Genomic DNA, 23,709 nt, shown 5'->3' on the forward strand with positions numbered 1-23,709 from the left:
TAATAGTCAAGATAGGGGGAGTGTTAGTGTTAGTGTGTGCAGCACTGCATTCTCTGGGAAATTGATCGATCAATGAAGTCCCAGCGAGAACTGAAACCAGCAATACTGCAGCCCTTGAGCCGAGGACTGGAGTTGTCCAACCATGAAGATGCAGACTTCTGCTCCATGATTTTCTTTATCGATTAGGGAACACGCATGAAGGAGGAAATGGGATGAAAATGTTACTTTTTGGCCTTAATTTAAGGTTAGGGTAAGGCACTAGGATTAGCAGTGTGGTTAAGGTTAGGTTTAAAATCGGATTTTATGACTTTGTGGCAGTGCCAGCTAGTGACTACCCTGCAGAGCTGCCTCCAGTACATAAGTCATTTCAATAAATGCCAACCTGCGTTTATTAGCATAATTCGTTTTACCTTTAGGGCTCAGATCCATGCCGTCCACATAGAAGGGTCCATTCCTCAGGGCTATCTCCTGGAGTATGATGCCAAAGCTGTACACGTCTCCTTTCTGGGTGCCCTGTGGAGGATGTCTGTCGTAGATCAACAACTCTGGAGCTGTCCACAGCTTCTCTAGAAACACAACAAACTCACATTAACCACTGAGCATCTTCTCCTTTATCCAATCCTCCATTTAGTTTTCTTCCATTGGTGAGGAGGCAAAGTGATTACCTCCTCTGACAATGTTGACCTACTTGCATAGAGTGCGTGCGAGTCGTCATTTTCACATGATGAACGGAAACTGGCCAGGCCGTAATCCGTAATTTTCAACACAAATCGACTGTCCACCACACAATTAGATGACTTCAGATTTCCATGGGAGCCGATGTAGCTGTTGTGCAGATAGTTCATTCCCTGGCAGAACAAGCATGAAATTGACCGTTCAAAAAAATATAGCATACATGAAAACATACAAATCTGATCATGTGGAAATAATGTGTTTTGAGTTTGATCGAAATGGAAATGTGATGAAAATTCTGTATGGGGTCAAGTGTTTCAAGTAGTTGTACATTTCACATTGGAAATCAAATTCCTACGGGGACTCAAAAACATACTGCACTGTCATGTATACGTCTAATATTTGTTGGAGCATATGTATCAGAATGTGGCTTATAGGGCCTTTTGCTTGTTAGAAGGTCCCTGTTGTTGACAGCTTACCAGACTGTTATTTTAACAGAAATTTGGTTGAGGTACTCCATGATCCATGTACTTCACCTCAATATAGTATTTCTCCAAGATAGTGATCTTGAACAAAAAGCCCCTTTGTTAGAGCAGGCTAAAAATAAGTAGTGAAAATACATGGATGATTACATTTGATTAAGCGGAAGGAATTTTGCAGTGAGATTGTGATTATGTTGCTTTCCAAGTTTTCAACCTGGACTCAGGGGTAGATGTAACACAGTAAATGTAAATCTGTCTCCCTCCATTTAGTATGAAATTTTACATTTCGTATGTTATGTATTAATTTGTGGATGTCCATCATCCATTTCGTATGATGTTACGAATTACAATTTGTATGATATGTTACAAATTGCAATTCATATAATATGTTACGAATTTGCAATACGTATAATATGTTACGTATTCCAATTTGTTGTGGCTAATATTAGGTAGGTGGCTAGGTAGCTAACGCTAACGTTAGCTAGGTGGGTAACGTCAGCAACGTTAGGGGTAAGAGTTAGGTGTTAGAGTTAGGTTAAAGGGCTACCCCTTTCCTGCAGTCAAACAACCTAGTGGCCTCATGTGTGGAATGTTATTAAATGTTTTAATAATTTCATAATTACTCAACATTATTTTTAAAAAGCTGCCCAAAATCTGGTGTTTCTATGTCGAACGGTTTTGTTATATTTCAGTCTACAGTTATGTACAGTGCCTTCAGAAATTATTCAGACCCCTTGACTTTTTAAAAAAGCTAGCTATTCGCTGGCGCAAGTGGGGACACTTCAGCCTGAGAAGTACGTTTCACACATTCCCATGTGCTACACCAATACCTTCTCTCACTAATAAGGTACCAATGTGACCTCAAAACGACCCAACTGCAGTTACAATCATAGTACATGTGTTGGCTGCTGTCAAACAGGACACATACCTTGACTATGTCGTTGATGAGTGAATAGCGGAACATCCAGTCCAGATTGATGCTCTCATTCTCCAAAATGTCCTGAAAGTAGAAGTACAATTTTCAGCTGACATCTCTAATCCTGACATCTCGCCGACATCGCTCTAATTAATCTGAAATCTCCCTACATCACATAATGTAACACAGTTTTACAGTAACAGTCAGTCTGAAGTGTTTTCACATGATAAGCTCCATTATTAAAAGTTTCCCATAACTTCACATTCTTCCATTTTGGCAGGGTAGCAGTACATCAGGCTGGCATTTCAAACTAAACTTGAAAGCCAAGAGTACATTTCCAAATGTCTCTCAGGGCATCTTAAACCATACATTTATACAGAAAGAGTATGAATGAATAATACATTAGCAAGACCACACCAAATGGTCATTTCAATATTATATCGGTCCAAGTGATTATACTTGACAAAACATGCAAATACAATTGAAATTCCATGAAATGGAATGATTGTGAGGTCTTACCTGAAGACTACCTCTGGGACAATATTCAGTCACGATGCAGATGTTGGGAGGGTCAATGCAGGCACCAATGAATCTGGTTAAATGATTGAATTGCACATCTCTCATCTGTAAACAAACACATAGAATTTCAATCAGTATATCATTCTCTCTCTCAAGATTATATGGCAATAGATGCTAAAACTGGTATTTTCCTTTCTAGAAAAGCAACATAAAAAGCACCTCATCAGAATAGTACATTTACAGCGAACAGGTTTTGGCACAGTGTCTTTTCTACGTGTTAAGTATAGCATTCCCTCATAGGCCATCCAGTTGACACGTGCATGTGAATAAATTGGGCCGGGAGGTTATGAATGAGGCAGTGTTGTGGGAATTTACAGCATGTGAAAAAATGCAGAGGTGTTGAAAGGATGTATTGGCTATAATATGAGTGCATAGCAGGCAAATGTGTAAAAGGCACTACATGGAAAATTATCATTAATTCCATGTCCTCTTCTTACAACCTGGGATCTCGTCCAAAAATGAATCATGTCAAATAAAAAAGTACAAAACAAAATCCTCTAAATTATGTATAGGCTTGTCACATAGGAAAGCATTGCATGCTCTGTATTTAAATGTTCCATATGATGTGTATGTATAAACAACAGAGTGAAATTGAATCCAGTCCACACATCCTCTCCGTTTCAATACATCCATGCCCTGGCAGGGAGGATGTACATAATATCTCCGAGCAGCGTGAAACTTCTAAAAACAGTGAGAATAACCTGTACAGTGTGTTTTGATTTGGGGCCGATTCACTAACAGAGGTGAGTGACAGCTGCTGTAACACCAAAACCAGGGAGTCAGTTGCTCCTGTTTCACGGCTCAGGAGAAGTTAGCATACCCTTTGGCCTATATAATTTCCCCTGCGGAACGCTAGCTAAGGGAGGAGAGGAGAGAAGAGGGGAAGGAGAGGCTCTGGAAGACAAGCGGTTAAGTTTCCATTGGCAGGCCCCTCGCTCCCTCATCTGGTTGGCTCTTTCATGAGCAGGGAACTGACAGCCGATCAGGCCCCAGGGGCATCTGATGAGCTGCCAGCTCAGACTGGTGTCTCTCCTGTGTGCTCCGCCCACCCGCCACCGCTGAGTAGAGGCATCCAGGGCCTGCACAACTCACATCCACTGGGCCACAGTTCAGAGCGAGAGGAGGGGGGGGGGGGGGCTAGGCTGCCCAGAGCCTTATCCACCGCACGGATGATAACTAAATTAATACAGACCCAGATATCCGATAATAGCACCGACTGACTGTCTGGCTTTTCATTAGCTTCAAAGTAATGTTTCAGCAATGTTTTGTCTTTCCCACATCGTGTTTCAAGTCAGACGTTTTCTTGTTTTTTCACTTTTCTCTGTCACTGTCTCATTAAATGTAATTCCCAAAACGGAGACAATTTTCTTCATCCACAGCTGTTGCAGCTGATGTTGGAGGACGTTTGAGGATCTGAGTCTTTAACAGCAGCAGCACAGGTTCAGTAATAAGAAATCTCCTGTAGCGAAGTGAAAGAGGCCCTCCTTTGAACAACCTGGTAATGATTCAGTACACACCCCCCAAGGCCCACAGTGGCTTTACCACCTCAGTGGGAGAGACTCATTCTACTACTGCTGCTGCAGAGGGGTCATAAACAGAGGCATGCTCGCCTACAACAACACATGAGGCAGGGCCCTGGTAAAGGGACATTGAACTCTAGTCCTGGAGGGTCAGAGTTTACTAGTTCAGACCCTTTTCATCAGTGACTGGTTTAAACCTGGGGAAATCAGGTGAGTGGACTCTCTATAGGAGCCAATAACACTAAATGAAGTATAAGAGGGAAAAGCCCACTAGCTGGACTATTCTTAAACACTTCAGGAATGGATACCCCTCTGCAGTGAGGCAGTAAGGATTTAAACAACCCACCAGACTTAAGTAATAACAGCACACATACACAGTAAATCATTGGGTACTGATCTGGACTTACATGTTTGAGCTCAAACAGCACTTGTCTGGTCAGCTCTATCCTCTTCTTGTTCACATATTTGATGGCCACCAGGTTGCCCTGTGTCAAAGAGATAGAGATAGCGAGATAAAGAGATAGCGATAGCGAGATAGCAAGATAGAGATAGCGAGATAGAGAGATAGAGATAGCGAGATAAAGAGATGGAGATGAAAAACCTTCTACTGCAGGTTGAGCAACAGACTACTGTGTAGTGTACTGTGACTATAGAGATACGTTCTTTAGCAGGGATTCCCGAACTCGGTCCTGGGGCACCTCCCTGGGTGCATGTTTTGGTTTTTTCCCTAACACTACACTGCTGATTCAAATAATCAACTCATCATCAAGCTTTGATTATTTGAATCAGCTGTGTAGTGCTAGGACAAAAACTAAATGTGCACCCCTGCGAGGCCCCAGGACCGAGTTTGGGAAACCCTGGCCTATAGTATTATCTTTCTATGACTGTGACAATGCAATAGGAGAGACCTAAATGTGACCATCTATGGGATCTGTGTGATGGAAAGGCATCCATTCATTGGGAAGAATGAAAAGGACAAATATACATGGTAATAGAAACATATTGACATATTCAAGTCTTATTCAGGGGAAAACACAAGGGACAATAGGTGGACTATAGTGTCGATATAATAGTGTATGGTATGTGTGCCAAGTATATTTAACATCTATTCCATGCTGCTGAGATGGAGAGATACATCTGTCACTTTGATATGTAAAAGTAAAGTCAATCTACAGAGAAGGCACCATCAAATCCAAAGTGTGAATTATAACTAGAAAAACTGAGAAAAATAAACAACTTTGGATACTCTATAGTAGGGATATAATCCTATAGGTTTGAATAGAAAAAAACTAAAGTGTTACATGTAGCCAACAACCACGTATCAACATTCAAAGCCTGACATTTATATTATATTCTTCCACCCTCTCAATAGACTCGTTAAACAGAGACATTAACAACAACAACAAGTTGCTAGCGGTGTCCAAACTGTGAGGTGGGATGTGAATCACACTCTGTGTATCACATTAAAACCAGCCATCTGAGCTGAGCTCTGCGGAGCTCGCCCACTCTCCTATCCATCTCCTCTGTGAGCATGCACATGTGTGGGTGTAAAGGAGTGAGCAGGAGTTGAAAATGTCAGAACTCAGACAGCCTTACCTTAAAATAGCCTGTTTTAGCAAACAGCTGATATTTTCCATGGGCAGTTATCAAGGAGCCATAGCTGGAACCTCTCTGGAAGGAGTAACAAGTATCCTTTGTCAGATAAGATACAGTCAGAGAAATGTTCAGGTACACTACAATTCAGTTCAGTTTGGTTATTATTACATGTACAAATATACAATGTAACTATACAATGTTCACTTATACAAATTGAGTTCTTTTCATAGCTTTAACATTTTATTAATATTCTCCAATCTCATAAAACATTTTAGAAAAAGGCTCAGTGTTATTTGCCAGGTAAATGAAGAATTGCCATGTTTTCATATGCAAAACAGAATTCTGGGGAGATGTACGTGTTGGAGCGAGCGTGCACAGAGTGAATGAAAAGGGGGTGAGGGTAATATACAGTGAGGGAAAAAAGTATTTCATCCCCTGCTGATTTTGTACGTTTGCCCACTGACAAAGACATGATCAGTCTATAATTTTAATGGTAGGTTTATTTGAACAGTGCGAGACAGAATAACAAAAAAATAATCCAGAAAAACGCATGTCAAAAATGTTATAAATTGATTTGCATTTTAATGAGGGAAATAAGTATTTGACCCCTCTGCAAAACATGACTTAGTACTTGGTGGCAAAACCCTTGTTGGCAATCACAGAGGTCAGACGTTTCTTGTAGTTGGCCACCAGGTTTGCACACATCTCAGGAGGGATTTTGTTCCACTCCTCTTTGCAGATCTTCTCCAAGTCATTAAGGTTTCGAGGCTGACGTTTGGCAACTCGAACCTTCAGCTCCCTCCACAGATTTTCTATGGGATTATGATCTGGAGACTGGCTAGGCCACTCCAGGACCTTAATGTGCTTCTTCTTGAGCCACTCCTTTGTTGCCTTGGCCGTGTGTTTTTGGTCATTGTCATGCTGGAATACCATCCACGACCCATTTTCAATGCCCTGGCTGAGGGAAGGAGGTTCTCACCCAAGATTTGACGGTACATGGCCCCATCCATCGTCCCTTTGATGCGGTGAAGTTGTCTTGTCCCCTTAGCAGAAAAACACCCCTAAAGCATACATTTTCCACCTCTATGTTTGACGGTGGGGATGGTGTTCTTAGTGTCATAGGCAGCATTCCTCCTCCACCAAACTCGGCGAGTTGAGTTGATGCCAAAGAGCTCGATTTTGGTCTCATCTGACCACAACACTTTCACCCAGTTCTCCTCTGAATCATTCAGATGTTCATTGGCAAACTTCAGACGGCCCTGTATATGTGTTTTCTTGAGCAGGGGGACCTTGCGGGCGCTGCAGGATTTCAGTCCTTCACGGCGTAGTGTGTTACCAATTGTTTTCTTGGTGACTATGGTCCCAGCTGCCTTGAGATCATTGACAAGATCCTCCCGTGTAGTTCTGGGCTGATTCCTTACCGTTCTCATGATCATTGCAACTCCACGAGGTGAGATCTTGCATGGAGCCCCAGGCCGAGAGAGATTGACAGTTATTTTGTGTTTCTTCCATTTGCGAAATTTCGCACCAACTGTTGTCACCTTCTCACCAAGCTGCTTGGCGATGGTCTTGTAGCCCATTCCAGCCTTGTGTAGGTCTACAATCTTGTCCCTGACTCCCTTGGAGAGCTCTTTGGTCTTGGCCATGGTGGAGAGTTTGGAATCTGATTGATTGATTGCCTCTCTGGACAGGTGTCTTTTATACAGGTAACAAGCTGAGATTAGGAGCACTCCCTTTACTTATTTCCCTCATTAAAATGCAAATCAATTTATAACATTTTTGACAATGCGTTTTTCTGGATTTTTTTGTTGTTATTCTGTCTTTCACTGTTCAAATAAACCTACCATTAAAATTATAGACTGATCATGTCTTTGTCAGTGGGCAAACATACAAAATCAGCAGGGGATCAAATACTTTTTTCCCTCACTGTATGTGTCAGCATGCACTACACAACTGTAGATAACGCAAATATTGGCAACACATGGCATACTGGAAAATAAATCGTTTTTGAAAATCAATATGTTTTCCACAGTTTTATCCCAGGAACTGGACTGAAAACGTCTAATGAAGAAAGTGTGTGCATGTGCGTGCATGAATGCCTGCACATGTGTACTGTAAGTGTGTGTGCATATACAGTCAGGTTCATAATTATTGGCACCCTTGATAAAGATGAGCAAAAAAGATTGTATAAAATAAATACTGAGCTATATTGTATGCCAAAAAAATAAGAAATGATATTATTTTATACTAATACAATTGCTCAGAGAAAGTGAATTTGTTTAACAAGTAATACAAAAAATCTTTAAAAAATAATAATACAAAAGATAGGGGTCAAAATTAGTAGCACCCCTCTTTCCAACACTCTCACCCACCCCTTACGTGGATAATGGCACTGAGCCTTTTTCTAAAAACTTTTATGAGATTGGAGAACACACTGGGAGGGATCTTAGACCATTCCTCCATTCAGAATCTTTCCAGATCATTAATATCCTTTGTCTGCTCTTATGTACTGCCCTCTTCAATTCAAACCACAGGTTTTCAATGGGGTTCAAGTCTGGAGACAGATAGCCATTGCAAAACATTTATTTTGTGGTCAATTAACCATTTCTTTGTGGATTTTGATTGGTGCTTGGGGTTATTGTCTTGCTGGAAGACCCACCTGCAGCCAAGTGTCAGCCTCCTGGCGAAGGCAACCAGGTTTTCGGCTAAAATGTCCTGGTACTTGGTAAAATCCATGATATTGTTAACCTTAACAAGGGCCCCAGGACCAGTGAAAGCAAAAACATCAAAGATCCACCACCATATTTTTCTGCATATGCTTCTGTTTTTCAACACCAAACCCACCACTTGTGTGCGTGGCCAAAGAGCTTTATTTTCATGTCATCTGACCAAAGCACCGGTTCCAATCCAAGTGCCAATGCCGTTTATCAAACGGTCAGATGACATGAGAACAGGGGTGCCAATAATTTTGTTTAACAAACTATTACTTTGTTCAACAAAATCTCTTTCTCTGAGCAACTGTTTTAATATAAAATAATTGTCAATGTTTTTTAGCATACAGTATAGCTCAGTATTTGTATTATTTATCTTATACAGTCTTTTCTGCTCATCTTTATCAAGGGTGCCAATAATTTTGGACATGACTGTATGCGTGTGTTTACTGAAATGCAATGCATAGGAAAAGCATCAGTCCTCAGACAAGCAGGACCAGAACCTGATACTTGGAGGACGTGATGAAGTGTATATATATGGGCCAGACGTGGGGTTATTTTAACAATCATTTAATATGAGTCTGCCACCGCAAACCCAGCCACCTTCAATAAACCACTGGGAAGACTTTCAAGAATGTGTAAACTAACAAAGGATTTGGACCGTCTTTCGCTCGTTCTCTGCCTTTTTCTTTTTCTCTCTCAATGTAAAAAATATACTGTATGTACAGACACCAACATGTAACTACTCAATAGATACATGTCAATGCCAGTGTTGTTATTGCACATTTTGTTTGCTATTAAACAACAATGACGTCAATAATAGTACCGCAGAGACAGATATCTATTCCTCTGTTGCATATGAGAGGTAGCAGTGATACTGTAGGTCTGTAGAGGTTTTAGCAAGATAAACTGCATCTGTTGAGCCTTTCCTTTCACTGGCTAAAATGGAATTCTAATCTGCCAGAGAAACAACGTCTTAATCTCCGACGCACTGCAGTGCCAGGACTACTGACACATTTAAAACAATATTAAGATCAAATTGTGAGGAAATCTTTTCGCCAACGTCATAATATGAGATCGCTCTGAATTACTAATACACAACATACTACGGATCATTAATTGGTTCGAACTCTTGAGTCTTGACAGGATATTTCAGAGACAAATGTACCTGTGAGAGGGTGAGACGGCTGCCTGCTTTTTTGGGGTATTTGTTGGGGCTCTCAAACTGCAGGTCCTCCCACTTGATCCTCCACAGCATTCCAGCCAACTCCTTCTCCAGCTTCATTTTCCTTCAACAGGAACAGCAGGAGAACACATTAGTAAAGGGGTTTACAACAAAGGCACAGAACTAAACTCTCACATGTACATGCAGTATGCATGGAATGTTGTTATCAGATTGGTGTAACATGACACAATCATTACTGATGAGCAATGCATTTGTGATCTTTCAACAGAATTGAAACTTGCCATTTCAAATGAGATATTCATCTTTTGTCAGTGGTATTTTTGTCAGATACTATCTGTTAAATGCAGTTGTTGAATGATTTGGGTTGAGCAGTATAACACTGTCAGAGGGTATAGTTTGAACTGTCCACAGCTCTATTAAGAATTATCAAAATGAAGTTGTGGTATAGTGAATAATACATCTGTAATGATGTAATGCTACAATGCTTCCTCCCTGATGTTGATCGAACTGCAAGTTACTGTAACTGCAAGTTACCAGGCCAAAAGTAAATACTGTGTGACCAAAAATAGCCCACTTAAATATTTATTGACATTTGAATTTTCAGGTCACTGATTTCAGGACGTTTTTTATGGTGTTATTTTTAAACACCAGTAGAACTAACTGGCAGTCACTCCAAGACATGGAAAAAAAATATCCAAGTGAATCAACACATCTGGTGCAGATCTCTCAGGACCTGGTGTTTCTCAACATTCCCCGATTTGCTGCAAAAAGTCCATGTTTTTAAAATCAAACCATTTTCCTCAAGCATAGCTCAAATGCAGAGAAAGTGAGCATTTTGAGGGAGAAATTGTTATTAGTTTGACACATTGAAAAGAGCAGAGCCCACACATTCCAGGCCAATCTAAAAGGTGTAAAACACTTCCAGATGGTGGCAGTGGATTATTGCAGCGTTTGCATATTGGTGGATTTTACGCCTCTACTGAGCCACCCGAGTTGGCCCCAAAAGAGACTATTATTTGTTTCTTTTAGAGCACATTTTCAAGTCAAACAGTCCGAAAACCTTTTGCTGGGTCCTAACACTGAAAACTTCCATGGCCTGCATTCCAACCAGTTCAGAGTTTAAAAACAAAAAGGCACTGGGCTTTCAAGTGACTCCTTGACTAAGCAGGAAACTGTATTAACTGTAAGTATGTTTTAAATTCTGCCTTTAATAGGGTTTAAATTCAGAAACTTCAAAAACGGACATAAGTTGTACCAAACATAATAACTACAAGATAAGCCTAATTTCACTAAGTTGGTATCTGATCAGCTACTATTAGTAAAAACTAAAGCCAGATACAAACATGATTGTTTGTTGATTTGTGTAATGTTATTTGTTCCATGCCGGTGAGTATATAACCTCTCTGGACTGTGCCCGTGTGGAAGAATGCTGGGGAGCAGCGCAACCTTTCAGGGCAGGAAACACCATTAAACCAATTATCTCTCCCCAAAAAGTATTTTTCTATTTAAAGGCCTTCGTTTGCAGGCCTCTGGCAGCCGCAGCACCAAAGTGTAGGGCTCCACACTAGCTCTATTGTTTCATAAATCCCATATGTGAATACCTTTGCTGGACCAACCCTCCATTAAACTATAGAGCCTTGTAGGTTCTGCTCAACTTCCCCTCACACTGCACACACATTTAAACCCCAGTCAGACTTCATTAGAAAGCCAAGCTGACCCTCCTTTGAATTGTGTACAATACACATGGAAGAAAATCACAATACTTTGTGACGTCTGTGAGAAAATGTGTGTTCACATTTCGTATAAGAGAACCCCATATATGGCCAAACCATGGAGTTTCATTTAAAGCCAATGCCCCAAAAATATGTCTATATGTATTTGTTTCTATGTTTCACTTTTCAACAATGCAACCATCTCCATTTCCTAAGGCAAACATTTTAAGGTAACTAACTGTGATATGAAATTATAAACATTTGGTCATTAAAATCCTGGCAAATAGAGGGAGGGCAATTCATGTTTTGATATTAAACATAATTAATATGAAATATCAAGGGTCCACCTGTGACTGACAACATTAACATCAATATTTGGGGTTACAGTAGATGCTTTCATTTACTGCTCAAAGCTCCATCTGCATGAAGTGCACGTACAAACATTTACACGTTTCTCTAGATAGACAGGGTTCAGAGTACCAATTATTTTTCCAGCAGATGCATAAGCACGAGGGTGTTTTTTTTAGCCACCGCAATTAAAAAGCCAATTAAGCAAAACTATAACTTATTTCTGAAAGCTCACTACAACTCTAGATCAGTTCACAAACAGGTTTGTAGCAAAGTTCATACAATGCGAGTGGGGATCAACCAAAGGTCTCAGTCTACATTCAGTGTAAAGAATAATAACAAAGGAACGTGTTAATTATTATTATTTCAGCGTAACTATGCAGGCGTACAACTACAGTGCCTTCAGAAAGTATTTATACCCCTTGACTTATTCCACATTTTGTTGTGTTACAGCCCGATTTTCAAAATTGATTAAATAAATGTTTTTCCTCATCCATCTACACACAATACCCCATAATGACAAAGTGAAAACATGTTTTTAGAATAATTTGCTAATTTATTACATAAGTATTCACACCCCTGAGTCAATACTTTGTAGAAGCACCTTTGGCAGCAATTACAGCTGTGAGTCTTTCTGGGTAGTCTCTAAGAGATTGCCCATTATTCTTTTTAAAATTCTTCAAGCTCTGTCAAATTGGTTGTTGATCATTGCTAAACAACCATTTTCAGGTCTTGCCATAGATGTTCAAGTAGATTTAAGTCAAAACTGTAACTCGTCCACTCAGGAACATTCACTGTCTTCTTGGTAAGCAACTCCAGAGTAGATTTGGCCTTGTGTTTTAGGTCATTGTCCTTCTGAAAGGTACATTAATCTCCCAGTGTCTGGTGGAAAGCAGACTGAACCAGGTTTTCCTCTAGGATTTTGCCTGTGCTTAGCTCCATTCAGTTTATTTTTTTATCCCAGTCCATACCCATAACATGATGCAGCCACCACTATGCTTGAAAATATGGAGAGTGGTACTCATTAATATGTTGTATTGGATTTGCCCCAAACATAACACTTTGCCCCATTTTTCACAGTATTACTTTAGTGCCTTGTTGTAAAAAGGATACATGTTTTGGAATATTTTTTATTCTGTACAGGCTTCCTTCTTTTCACTCTGTCAATTAGGTTCGTATTGTGGAGTAACTACAATGTTGTTGATCCATCCTCAGTTGTTTTCTCCTATCACAGCCATTAAACTCCGTAACTGTTTTAAAGTGACTATTGGCCTCATGGTGAAATCCCTGAGCGGTTTCCTTTCTCTCCGGCAACTGAGTTAGGAAGGACGCCTGTATCTTTGTAGTGACTGGGTGTATTGATACACCATCCAAAGTGTAATTAATAACTTCACCATGCTCAAAGGTATATTCAATGTCAGTTTATTTTTACCAATCTACCTTCTTTACGAGGCATTAGAAAACCTCCCTGGTCTTTGTGGTATAATCTGTGTATGAAATTCACTGCTCGACTGAGGGTCCTTACAGATAATTGTATGTGTGGGGTACAGAGATGAGGTAGTCATTCAAAAATCATGTTAAAAACTATTATTGCACACAGAGTCCATGCAACTTATTATGTGACTTGTTAAACATATTTTTACTCCTGAACTTATTTAGGCTTGACATTAAAAAGGGGTTGAATATTTATTGACTCAAGACAATTCAGCTTTTCATTTTAAAATAATTTCAACAACAAAAAATCTAAAAACATTATTCCACTTTGACATTATGGGGTATTGTGTGTAGGCCAGTGGCAAAAAAAATCTAAATGTAATCCATTTAAAATTCAGGCTGTAACACAACAAAATGTGGAAAAAGTGTGAATACTTTCTGAAGGCACTGTATTTAGGCCAGGTAGTGTAACTGAGTTTGCCTTGGCAACTGACATACTTCTGCACCATCAGCTGCTGAGCGGTTGCTCATGGCAACAGTCATGTCAATTCCATGCTGGAACCTTTTGTGTTCCTTCTAAATAAATATCTCACTCTCTATCACTCCCGCTCACTCGCTCTCTCGCTCTCCCTCTCTCTCTCTCTCTCTCTCCCTCCAAGATGAAATATGTTTATTTCAACTACTCCGTCTTCAGAGCTCAAGCCTGCGTGAACAAACAACTCACCTGTAAATGAGGAAGCTGGAGATTCCAAAAATGATGAGGGCTAAGCCAGACCCAACAGCTACAATCCCCAGCACTGGAAGGTGAGCTGAAAATACAGGGAACCAAATTATGCTTTCAAAAATCACACAATACGTTCCTGAAATTAATATATTCTGTATTTGGGTATGCTATATTTGCCAGCACTTACAGACATAATATCCACCAGTAACATTTAAACAATCCTGAAATTCCTAAAAAAAATAACGAATTGTACTTCCACACTAGCATAAATTAAGCTCAAACTTGTGGCGTCTTGAAGATATATATAACACACCACTTGTATCACCTCAGTATTTTCAAATGTGCCTTTTTCAACCATTCTTCTTTAAGTGACCATCTGTGTTGCTCCATTCCAGTTCCCCTTCAGTCCAACTCATGCTAATTGAGTCAGAAGGTCATTCCTAAACAAGGCAGGATCCTTTTGGTCTCTTAACCTTGTTCACCAGGCATACTGTATATCAACTAGATTCACCCGTGGGCTGATTTTTTTCTTGAGCGGATGGCCGGGGAGCCGGAACATAATTACTAATAATTTGTTGACTGCAAATTGACCGAAAGAAGCCCAAACAGATTTCAAACCTTACATTTGTATATGATCACATATTGTATATCTATCTCTCAATTATGCGCGGGAATACTTTGGAAAAGATTTCCAAAATCCAAATCACTTGGAGCTTATTTGCTGGTGTTTTTAGTGTTTATTGAAAAACAAAAATTGGGGGGCCAAATAAAATCATGCCAATTGGGGAACCCTGCTGTATATCATTGTGCTGGTCTCCCTCCGGTCTTCCTCCTACACCACTGGCGACAAACAGCCAGACTCACACATCAGATAATTAATCATGGATGGACTCCACTTGTTGGAGAGATTGTTGCTTCTCATCACCCTCCCACTCATTCATTATCTATAGATACCATATCACTTCATTGCAGTGGCCTACCTAATTATTCTTTATTATCTAATACATGTACATTTCTTCATAAGAAGTGTTTCTCCTTATACAGTAGTCAAAGTTTTCATCTCTACATGCCTTCCATGAAAAACCATGTTGCACATGAAATAGCATCAACAAAGATGGTACAACATTTTACATAATTATTCAAACTGCTGTAATACTATATAAGCACCTGACTTAACCATTCATCACTTGTACAGGAGCCAGCCTACTTGACCTACCATCAACGCAGATTGGATCATCAGAAGAAAAGACGCACGGTGGGTTATCCAGAGGTGGGCTCCCTTTGGGCCAATGAATCCTCTCCGTTGAGGACCAGATTATCTCTTTGTTAGTTCCATTGTAATGGGCCACAAGCTGCAAAACACCAAGAAAAAGTTTTTGCTTTGTTTACAAACTCGATTCCCATGGCCAAATGATACATTCAGAGGGATGACTATGGAGCATGTTACATAATCAAAATGAGCCCTTTTTCTCCCACTTCAAATAAATATCACACCACACAGTATTATGAAAATGAGAGCCTGTTTAAATTCACAGTAGCATTAAAGCTGCATATTAAAATAGCTGCTACTCTCCTTCAATGCCTTTAAAACATGTAAGCCCATCAGTGAAGAAATCAAAAGGTTGGCATGAATGTTTTGGGGGCATGCCCATAATAAATAACTTTATGACTAAAATGTTCAACATTAAAATATAATAATGTATAAAGCAAGACAGGGAATCGTTGACTTACTGGCACTTTTCAAACTAATTAGTAGTTTTGAAAAAGGTCTTTCAGCTCAGGCGGCGGGAGTTTTTATGTTTGATGATATGGCATTTGCCAGCCCTGTTAATAGCTTCCCTTGTCACAGAAGGGCATTGTGAAACATGACTCCTAGGTCTCTAACCAGCCGTTGGAGAATGTCAATATAGCCTGCCTCCCTAGTGGGGGGCCAGACAGGCATGTTGGGTTGGGTCCTCCCTGCTACTCAGTCTGTGAAGGAGAAGGGCAGCCCCACTGAGAGGGCCATAAAAACTAAGCAGGTTGTAAAAGTTTGTTGAGAAGCAGGAGGGCCATTCAACTCAACCAGTCATCAATGGCTTCAATAGCTGCTGGTTTCTATAGAACCATGTCTTTCTATTCAGTGATTTATTCACATCAGGGAGTTTTGGTTAGGTTAGTGGACACTGATCGATCGGTAAAATGTTTGTCCTCCAGAAAGCAACTCTGGAACAGTTCAGAGAGATATATATATATATGCCATTTAGCAGACGCTTTTATCCAAAGCGACTTACAGTCATGCGTGCATACATTTTTGTGTATGGGTGGTCCCGGGGATCGAACCCACTACCTTGGCGTTACAAGCGCCGTGCTCTACCAGCTGAGCTACAGAGGACCACAATGAAGTGTTTGTAGAGCACAATACATCTTATCATTAAGAGTCAGGACCCCAGAATATCTCCCAAACAGTAATAGCCCTTAGCCTTTGCATGATGTTGAACATTTGCTTTTAAATACATTGATGGCAAATTGGCAATGCACAAGCAAAGCATTGGGTTTTCAGCTCCACATAATTCACTATGCGGAGAGGAATCGAGGGAAATTCTTGTTACAGTAATTACAGAAAACTAACATCTGGAACAGATTGGACCAGTCCCCCGAAAGTACTGCTCGCATTCACTGTTATTATTTATTGTCACTGAGTTTACTATTGAAATCCATTTTATAAATCATAAAGTGCACAAATTGATATTTTGACAACAGATATTTTTGTAGTTTAGAAATATAAATGTATATGGAAATGTTGGCTATAGCGAAAACAATAAATAAACAAGATGCTTTAAAAGAATAGCTCTGCATCCTTCATCTCCAAATGTGGGATATTGTAAAAGCAGGAATTTGAAAATGAACACTGTTATTGAATGTTCACATAGGAAAACACATTGATAATGCCAAATGTTTACTTGGGGAACTCATATTGATTCTCTTGTAAGTCACACTCAAAACTAACCTGAAAGTATCTTCGTCATAGTGAACATACGGCCACTCATCAGAACATATTTGCATGAAGTATAAAATAATGGTGGCCGGTTTACCACTATGGTAAATTAGCAACAAATGAATTGTGTAATGTTGATAAACTATTGGTCCTTTTTGGAAGAGTAATAACTACCATGACTGTAAACATGACTGTAAAGCTTGATAACAAAATTGCAAGTTGTGTCTTTTTGTGAGTGGATTCTAAAATAGCAAAGCTATAGCTCAGTTGGTAGAGCATGGTGCTTGCAACGCCAGGGTTGTGGGTTCATTTCCCACGGGGGGCCAGTATGAAAAATGTATGCTCTCACTAACTGTAAGTCGCTCTGGATAAGAGTGTCTTCTAAAATGTAAATGTCTTGCTTAAATTGATCTACCTGCAGAAGTATCACTTACCCCATACTCTCCAGATTCCTGGTTTGTCATTGCCCAGAGGTTGAAATCAGTGTTCCTGGCATTGTTTTTGTCTGTGGTCACAAGTCCTGTAACCCCTTAAACACAGAAAACCTTAACATTTAGACCTTTCATATCAGTCATAATGCAAAAACGGGTTAAAAAAATTCTAGACCTCTTTCCTACCCAACTGACACAAAATGGATGAATGCAAAGTCAACTAAAAGCAGCACTATGATCAACTCATAATATTCACCCCAAAATCGCAGGTTTTGCATCCTCTGTGTGATGTTGATTCCATCGTTCTGGGAGCCCCCCTCCGCCAGTGTCTCCTCCAAGGCCTTAGCATACATCACAAAGCCATCATAGAAGCAGCCAGCAATGAAATCCATCTGAAAGGAACGGAGGTCTGTACATTTTTATTAAATTTTTTATTTCACCTTTATTTAACCAGGTAAGCCAGTTGAGAACAAGTTCTCATTTACAACTGCGACCTGGCCAAGATAAAGCAAAGCAGTGCGATAAAAACAACAACAACACAGTTACATATGGAATAAACAAAACGTACAGTCAATAACACAGTAGAAAATCTATATACAGTGTGTGCAAATGTAGTAAGTAATGGAGGTAAGGCAATAAATAGGCCATAGTGCAAAATAATTACAATTTAGTATTAACACTGGAGTGATAGATGTGCAGAAGATGATGTGCAAATAGAGATACTGGGGTGCAAATGAGCAAAATAAATAACAATGTAAATAACAATATGGGGATGAGGTAGTTGGGTGGGCTAACTACAGATGGGCTGTGTACAGGTGCAGTGATCGGTAAGCTGCTCTGACAACTGATGCTTAAAGTTAGTGAGGGAGATAAGTGTCTCCAGCTTCAGAGATTTTTGCAGTTCGTTCCAGTCATTTGCAGCAGAGAACTGGAAGGAATGGCGGCCAAAGGAGGTGTAGGCTTTGGGGATGACCAGTGTGTCACGCCCTGACTCAGGGGACTCTTATATGTTGAGTCAGGGTGTGTATATTCTTTGTTTGTATATATTCTATGTTGTATATCTAGCATGTGTGGATCTATGTTGGCCGGTGTGGTTCCCAATCAGAGGCAGCTGTCACTCGTTGTCTCTGATTGGGAACCATACTTAAGCAGCCTATTGGCACAGTCTAGTTGTGGGATCTTGTTCCGGTTAAGGTATGTTGTGTGTGTGCTACCTTGGACTTCACGTTTCGTTTCCTTTGTTGTTTTGTCGTGTGTTTAACAGTAAAAATAAACATGTACGCATATCACGCTGCGCCTTGGTCTGACCCGTCATTAAACGAACGTGACAGAAGATCCCACCAAACAAGGACCAAGCAGCGTGCCGAGAAGGAGCAAACGCCTGGGACTCAACAGGAGGTTACGTTAGTAGATGTCCTCCTCGGTTGGGGGAGAATTACGGAGGAGGAGGCCGTCCATTATCGGAGGGCGATGAAGGAGGATGCCCAGGTAGGTGAGGAGAAACGGCGCCAACAGTGCCGACGACGGAGACCCGAAAGGCAACCCCAAGAAACATTTTTTTGGGGGGCACACGGTGTGGACGACGAGGCAGCAGGAGGCCGTTAAAGGGCGGATCTGCAGGTTAGGAGAGGAGGCCACCATGTTACGGGGGCTATTGGTTCAGAGGGAGCAGGAGTTATTCGGTCAGAGGGAGGCGCTACAGGAGGCTAAAAGGGAGAAGGAAAGAGTAGAGGCACGGCGAGAGGAGCTGGTTAGGCAGCAGAAGGAGCGGGGGTTAACAAAGGAACCCAGTCCTGCTCCTCGCACCAAGCAAGTGGTGCGTGTCGCCAGTCCGGTCCGGCCCGTTCCTGCTCCCCGCACCAAGCCAGTGGTGCGTGTTCCCAGTACGCCCGGCCCGTTCCTGCCCCTCGCACCAAGCCTGTGGTGCGCGTCGCCAGTCCGGCCCGGCCTGTTCCTGCTCCTCGCACCAAGCCAGTGGTGCGCGTCGCCAGTCCGGCCCGGCCTGTTCCTGCTCCTCGCACCAAGCCAGTGGTGCGCGTCGCCAGCCCGGCCCGGCCTGTTCCTGCTCCTCGCACCAAGCCAGTGGTGCACGTCGCCAGCCCGGCCTGTTCCTGCTCCTCGCACCAAGCCAGTGGTGCGTGTCGCCAGCCCGGCCCGGCCTGTTCCTGCTCCTCGTACCAAGCCAGTGGTGCGCATCGCCAGCCCGGCCTGTTCCTGTTCCTGCTCCTCGCACCAAGCCAGTGGTGCGCGTCGCCAGCCCGGCCCGGCCTGTTCCTGCTCCTCGCACCAAGCCAGTGGTGCGCGTCGCCAGCCCGGCCCGGCCTGTTCCTGCTCCTCGCACCAAGCCAGTGGTGCGCGTCGCCAGTCCGGCCCGGCCCGTTCCTGCCCCTCGCACCAAGCCAATGTTGCGTGTTCCTAGTCAGGTCCGGCCCGTGCCTGCTCTTCGCACCAGACCAGTGGTGTTTTTGTCCAGTCCAGCACGGCCCGTGCCCGTTCCACCGGTGCCTGATCCAGCTCCGGTCAGCTGCGCCACTCCGGAGCCAGTGCAGTCCGCTCCACCGGGGTCCAGTCCAGCTCCGGTCAGCGGCTCCACTCCGGAGCCAGATTAGTCCGCTCCACCGGTGCCTGATCCAGCTCCGGTCAGCGGCTCCACTCCGGAGCCAGAGCAGTCCGCTCCACCGGTGCCCAGTCCAGCTCCGGTCAGCGGCTCCAGTCCAGACCATGACGTCAGCCCCTCTCCAGGTTCGGGGTCTTCCACACCAGGGTCCAGACTGGGCCTGGCGTATCGTGGGAGGAAGGAGAGGGGAAGTAGCGCGCCGAGTTCAAGACCAGACCAGGGGCGCAACAGGGAGGCGGAGAGTGAGAGGTCGTCACGCCCCGAGCCGGATCCTCCTCCGAGGCGGAATGCCCACCCGGCCCCTACCCTGTTATGTTTATGTTGTGCGGTCGGAGTCTGCACCTTTGGGGGGGGGGGGGGGGGGTACTGTCACGCCCTGACTCAGGGGACTCTTATATGTTGAGTCAGGGTGTGTATATTCTTTGTTTGTATATATTCTATGTTGTATATCTAGCATGTGTGGATCTATGTTGGCCGGTGTGGTTCCCAATCAGAGGCAGCTGTCGCTCGTTGTCTCTGATTGGGGACCATACTTAAGCAGCCTATTGGCACAGTCTAGTTTTTGGATCTTGTTCCGGTTAAGGTATGTTGTGTGTGCTACCTTGAACTTCACGTTTCGTTTCCTTCGTTGTTTTGTCGTGTGTTTAACAGTAAAAATAAACATGTACGCATATCACGCTGCGCCTTGGTCTGACCCGTCATTAAACGAACGTGACACAGTGAGATATACCTGCTGGAACGCATACTACGGGTGGGTGTTGCTATGGTGACCAATGAGCTAAGATAAGGCGGGGATTTGCCTAGAAGTGATTTATAGATCACTTCTAGGCCGCCATTCCTCCCCTGGTTTCGATTCCAGGCTGTATCACAACCGGCCGTGATTGGGAGTCCCATAGGGCGGCGCACAATTGGCCCAGCGTCGTCCGGGTTTGGCCGGTGTAGGCCGTCATTGTAAATAAGAATTTGTTCTTAACTGACTTGCCTAGTTAAATAAAGGTAAAATAAAAATGTTAATTAAATAAAATAGATGCCCTGGAGCCAGTGGGTTTGGCGACGAATATGTAGTGAGGGCCAGCCAACGAGAGCGTACAGGTCACAATGGTGCGTAGTATATGGGGCTTTGGTGACAAAACAGATGGCACTGTGATAGACTACATCCAATTTGCTGAGTAGAGTGTTGGAAGCTATTTTGTAAATGACATCGCCGAAGTCAAGGATCGGTAGGATAGTCAGTTTTACGAGGGCATGTTTGGCAGCATGAGTGAAGGAGGCTTTGCTGCGAAATAGGAAGCCGATTCTAGATTTCACTTTGGATTGGAGATGCTTAATGTGAGTCTGGAAGGAGAGTTTACGGTCTAACCAGACACCTAGGTATTTGTAGTTGTCCACATATTCTAAGTCAGACCTGCCGAGAGTAGTGATTCTAGTCGGGCGGGCGGGTGCAAGCAGCGTTCGATTGAAGAGCATGCATTTAGTTTTACTAGCGTTTAAGAGCAGTTCGAGGCCACGGAAGGAGTGTTGTATGGCTTTGAAGCTCGTTTGGAGGTTTGTTAACACAGTGTCCAATGAAGGGCCAGATGTATACAAAATGGTGTCGCCTGCATAGAGGTGGATCTGAGAATCACCAGCAGCAAGAACGACATCATTGATATACACAGAGAATAGAGTCGGCCCAAGAATTGAACCCTGTGGCATAGAGACTGCCAGAGGTCCAGACAACAGGCCCTCCAATTTGACACATTGAACTCTATCTGAGAAGTAGTTGGTGAACCAGGCGAGGCAGTCATTTGCGAAACCAAGGCTATTTAGTCTGCCAATAAGAATGCAGTGATTGACAGAGTCAAAAGCCTTGGCCAGGTCGATGAAGACAGCTGCACAGTACTGTCTTTTATCAATCGCGGTTATTATATCGTTTAGGACCTTGAGCGTGGCTGAGGTGCACCCATGATCAGCTCGGAAACCAGATTGCATAGCGGAGAAGGTACGGTGGGATTCTAAATGGTCGGTGATCTGTTTGTTAACTTGGCTTTCAAATACTTTCGAAAGGCAGGGCAGGATGGATATAGGTCTGTAACAGTTTGGATCTAGAGCAGGGTTCTTCAATCCTGGTCCTGGAGGGCCGAAACACTTCTGTTTTTTATTTCTACCTGGTAGTTAATTGCACTCACCTGGTGTCCCAGGTCTGAATTAGCCCCTGATTAGAAGGAGAGGATGAAAAACAGAGGTGTCTCGGCCCTCCAGGACCAGGATTGAAGAACCCTGATCTAGAGTGTCACCCCCTTTGAAGAGGGGGTTGACCGCGGCAGCTTTCCAATCTCTGGGGATCTCAGACGATACGAAAGAGAGTTTGAACAGGCTAGTAATAGGGGTTGCTACAATTTCGGCAGCTAATTTTAGAAAGAAAAGGTCCAGATTGTCTAGCCCAGCTGATTTCTAGGGGTCCAGATTTTGCAGCTCTTTCAGGACATCAGCTATCTGAATTTGGGTGAAGGAGAAGCGGGGGAGGGGGGGGCTTGGGCAAGATGCAGCGGAGGGTGCAGAGCTGGTGGCCGGGGTAGTGGTAGCCAGGTGGAAAGCATGGCCAGCCGTAGCAAAATGCTTATTGAAATTCTCGATTATCGTACATTTATCGGTGGTGACAGTGCTTCCTAGCGTAATAATAATATGCCATTTAGCAGACGCTTTTATCCAAAGCGACTTTCAGTCATGTGTGCATACATTTTTACGTATGGGTGGTCCCGGGGATTGAACCCACTACCCTGGTGTTACAAGCGCCATGCTCTACCAATTGAGCTACAGAGGACCACTGCATCAGTGCAGTGGGTAGCTGGGAGGAGGTGCTCTTATTCTCCATGGACTTTACAGTGTCCCAAAACTTTTTGGAGTTAGTGCTACAGGATGCAAATTTCTGTTTGAAAAAGCTAGCCTTTGCTTTCCTAACGGATTGTGTATATTGGTTCCTGACTTCCCTGAAAAGTTGCATATCGCGGTGGCTGTTCGATGATAATGCAGTACGCCACAGGATGATTTTGTGCTGGTCAAGGGCAGTCAAGTCTGGGGTGAACCGGGGGCTATATCTGTTCTTAGTTATGCCTTTTTTGAATGGGGCATGCTTATTTAAGATGGAGAGGAAAGCACTATTGAAGAACATCCAGGCATCCTCCACTGACGGAATGAGGTCAATATCCATCCATGATACCTGGGCCAGGTCAATTAGAAAGGCCTGCTCGCTGAAGTGTTTTAGGGAGCGTTTGACAGTGATGAGGGGTGGTCGTTTGACCGCGGACCCATTACGGATGCAGGCAATGAGGCAGTGATCACTGAGATCCTGGTTGAAGACAGCGGAGGTGTATTTAGAGGGTAAATTAGTCAGGATGATATCTATGAGGGTGCCCATGTTTACGGATTTAGGGTTGTACCTGGTAGGTTCCTTGATCATTTGTGTGAGATTGAGGGCATCTAGTTTAGATTGTAGGACGGCCGGGGTGTTAAGCATATCCCAGTTTAGGTCACCAAGCAGTACGAACTCTGAGGATAGATGGGGGGCAAGCAATTCACATATGGTGTCCAGGGCACAACTGGGGGCTGAGGGGGGTCTGTAGCAAGCGGCAACAGTGAGAGACTTATTTCTGGAAAGGTGGATTTTTAGAAGTAGAAGCTCAAACTGTTTGGGCACAGACCTGGATAGTATGATAGAGCTCTGCAGGCTATCTCTACAGTAGATTGCAACTCCACCCCCTTTGGCAGTTCTATCTAGACGGAAAATGTTATAGTTGGGGATGGAAATTTCAGAATTTTTGGTGG

General features: G+C 42.9%; 1 protein-coding gene across 2 annotated transcripts in view; it reads right to left on the bottom strand.

Annotated features, from left to right (window-relative positions):
- npr2 (natriuretic peptide receptor 2) overlaps positions 1-23,709 on the bottom strand; it is a 47,152-nt gene that overhangs the window by 13,593 nt on the left and 9,850 nt on the right. The window contains exons 4-14 of one of the 2 annotated variants that reach the window (XM_084141126.1): positions 17,545-17,680; positions 17,292-17,386; positions 15,097-15,232; positions 13,881-13,965; positions 9,645-9,765; positions 5,766-5,840; positions 4,577-4,654; positions 2,590-2,694; positions 2,083-2,154; positions 689-848; positions 411-566 (exon numbers count right to left, since the gene is read on the bottom strand). In XM_084141126.1, the coding sequence (XP_083997252.1) occupies positions 411-566; positions 689-848; positions 2,083-2,154; positions 2,590-2,694; positions 4,577-4,654; positions 5,766-5,840; positions 9,645-9,765; positions 13,881-13,965; positions 15,097-15,232; positions 17,292-17,386; positions 17,545-17,680 (1,219 nt within the window). Of the gene's footprint in view, positions 1-410; positions 567-688; positions 849-2,082; positions 2,155-2,589; positions 2,695-4,576; positions 4,655-5,765; positions 5,862-9,644; positions 9,766-13,880; positions 13,966-15,096; positions 15,233-17,291; positions 17,387-17,544; positions 17,681-23,709 lie in introns of both variants that reach the window. The other variant, XM_084141125.1, reaches the window with a different exon arrangement.

The sequence above is a fragment of the Coregonus lavaretus genome (assembly GCF_964263955.1).
Source record: "Coregonus lavaretus genome assembly, chromosome: 24".
Classification (NCBI taxonomy): Eukaryota; Metazoa; Chordata; class Actinopteri; order Salmoniformes; family Salmonidae; genus Coregonus; species Coregonus lavaretus.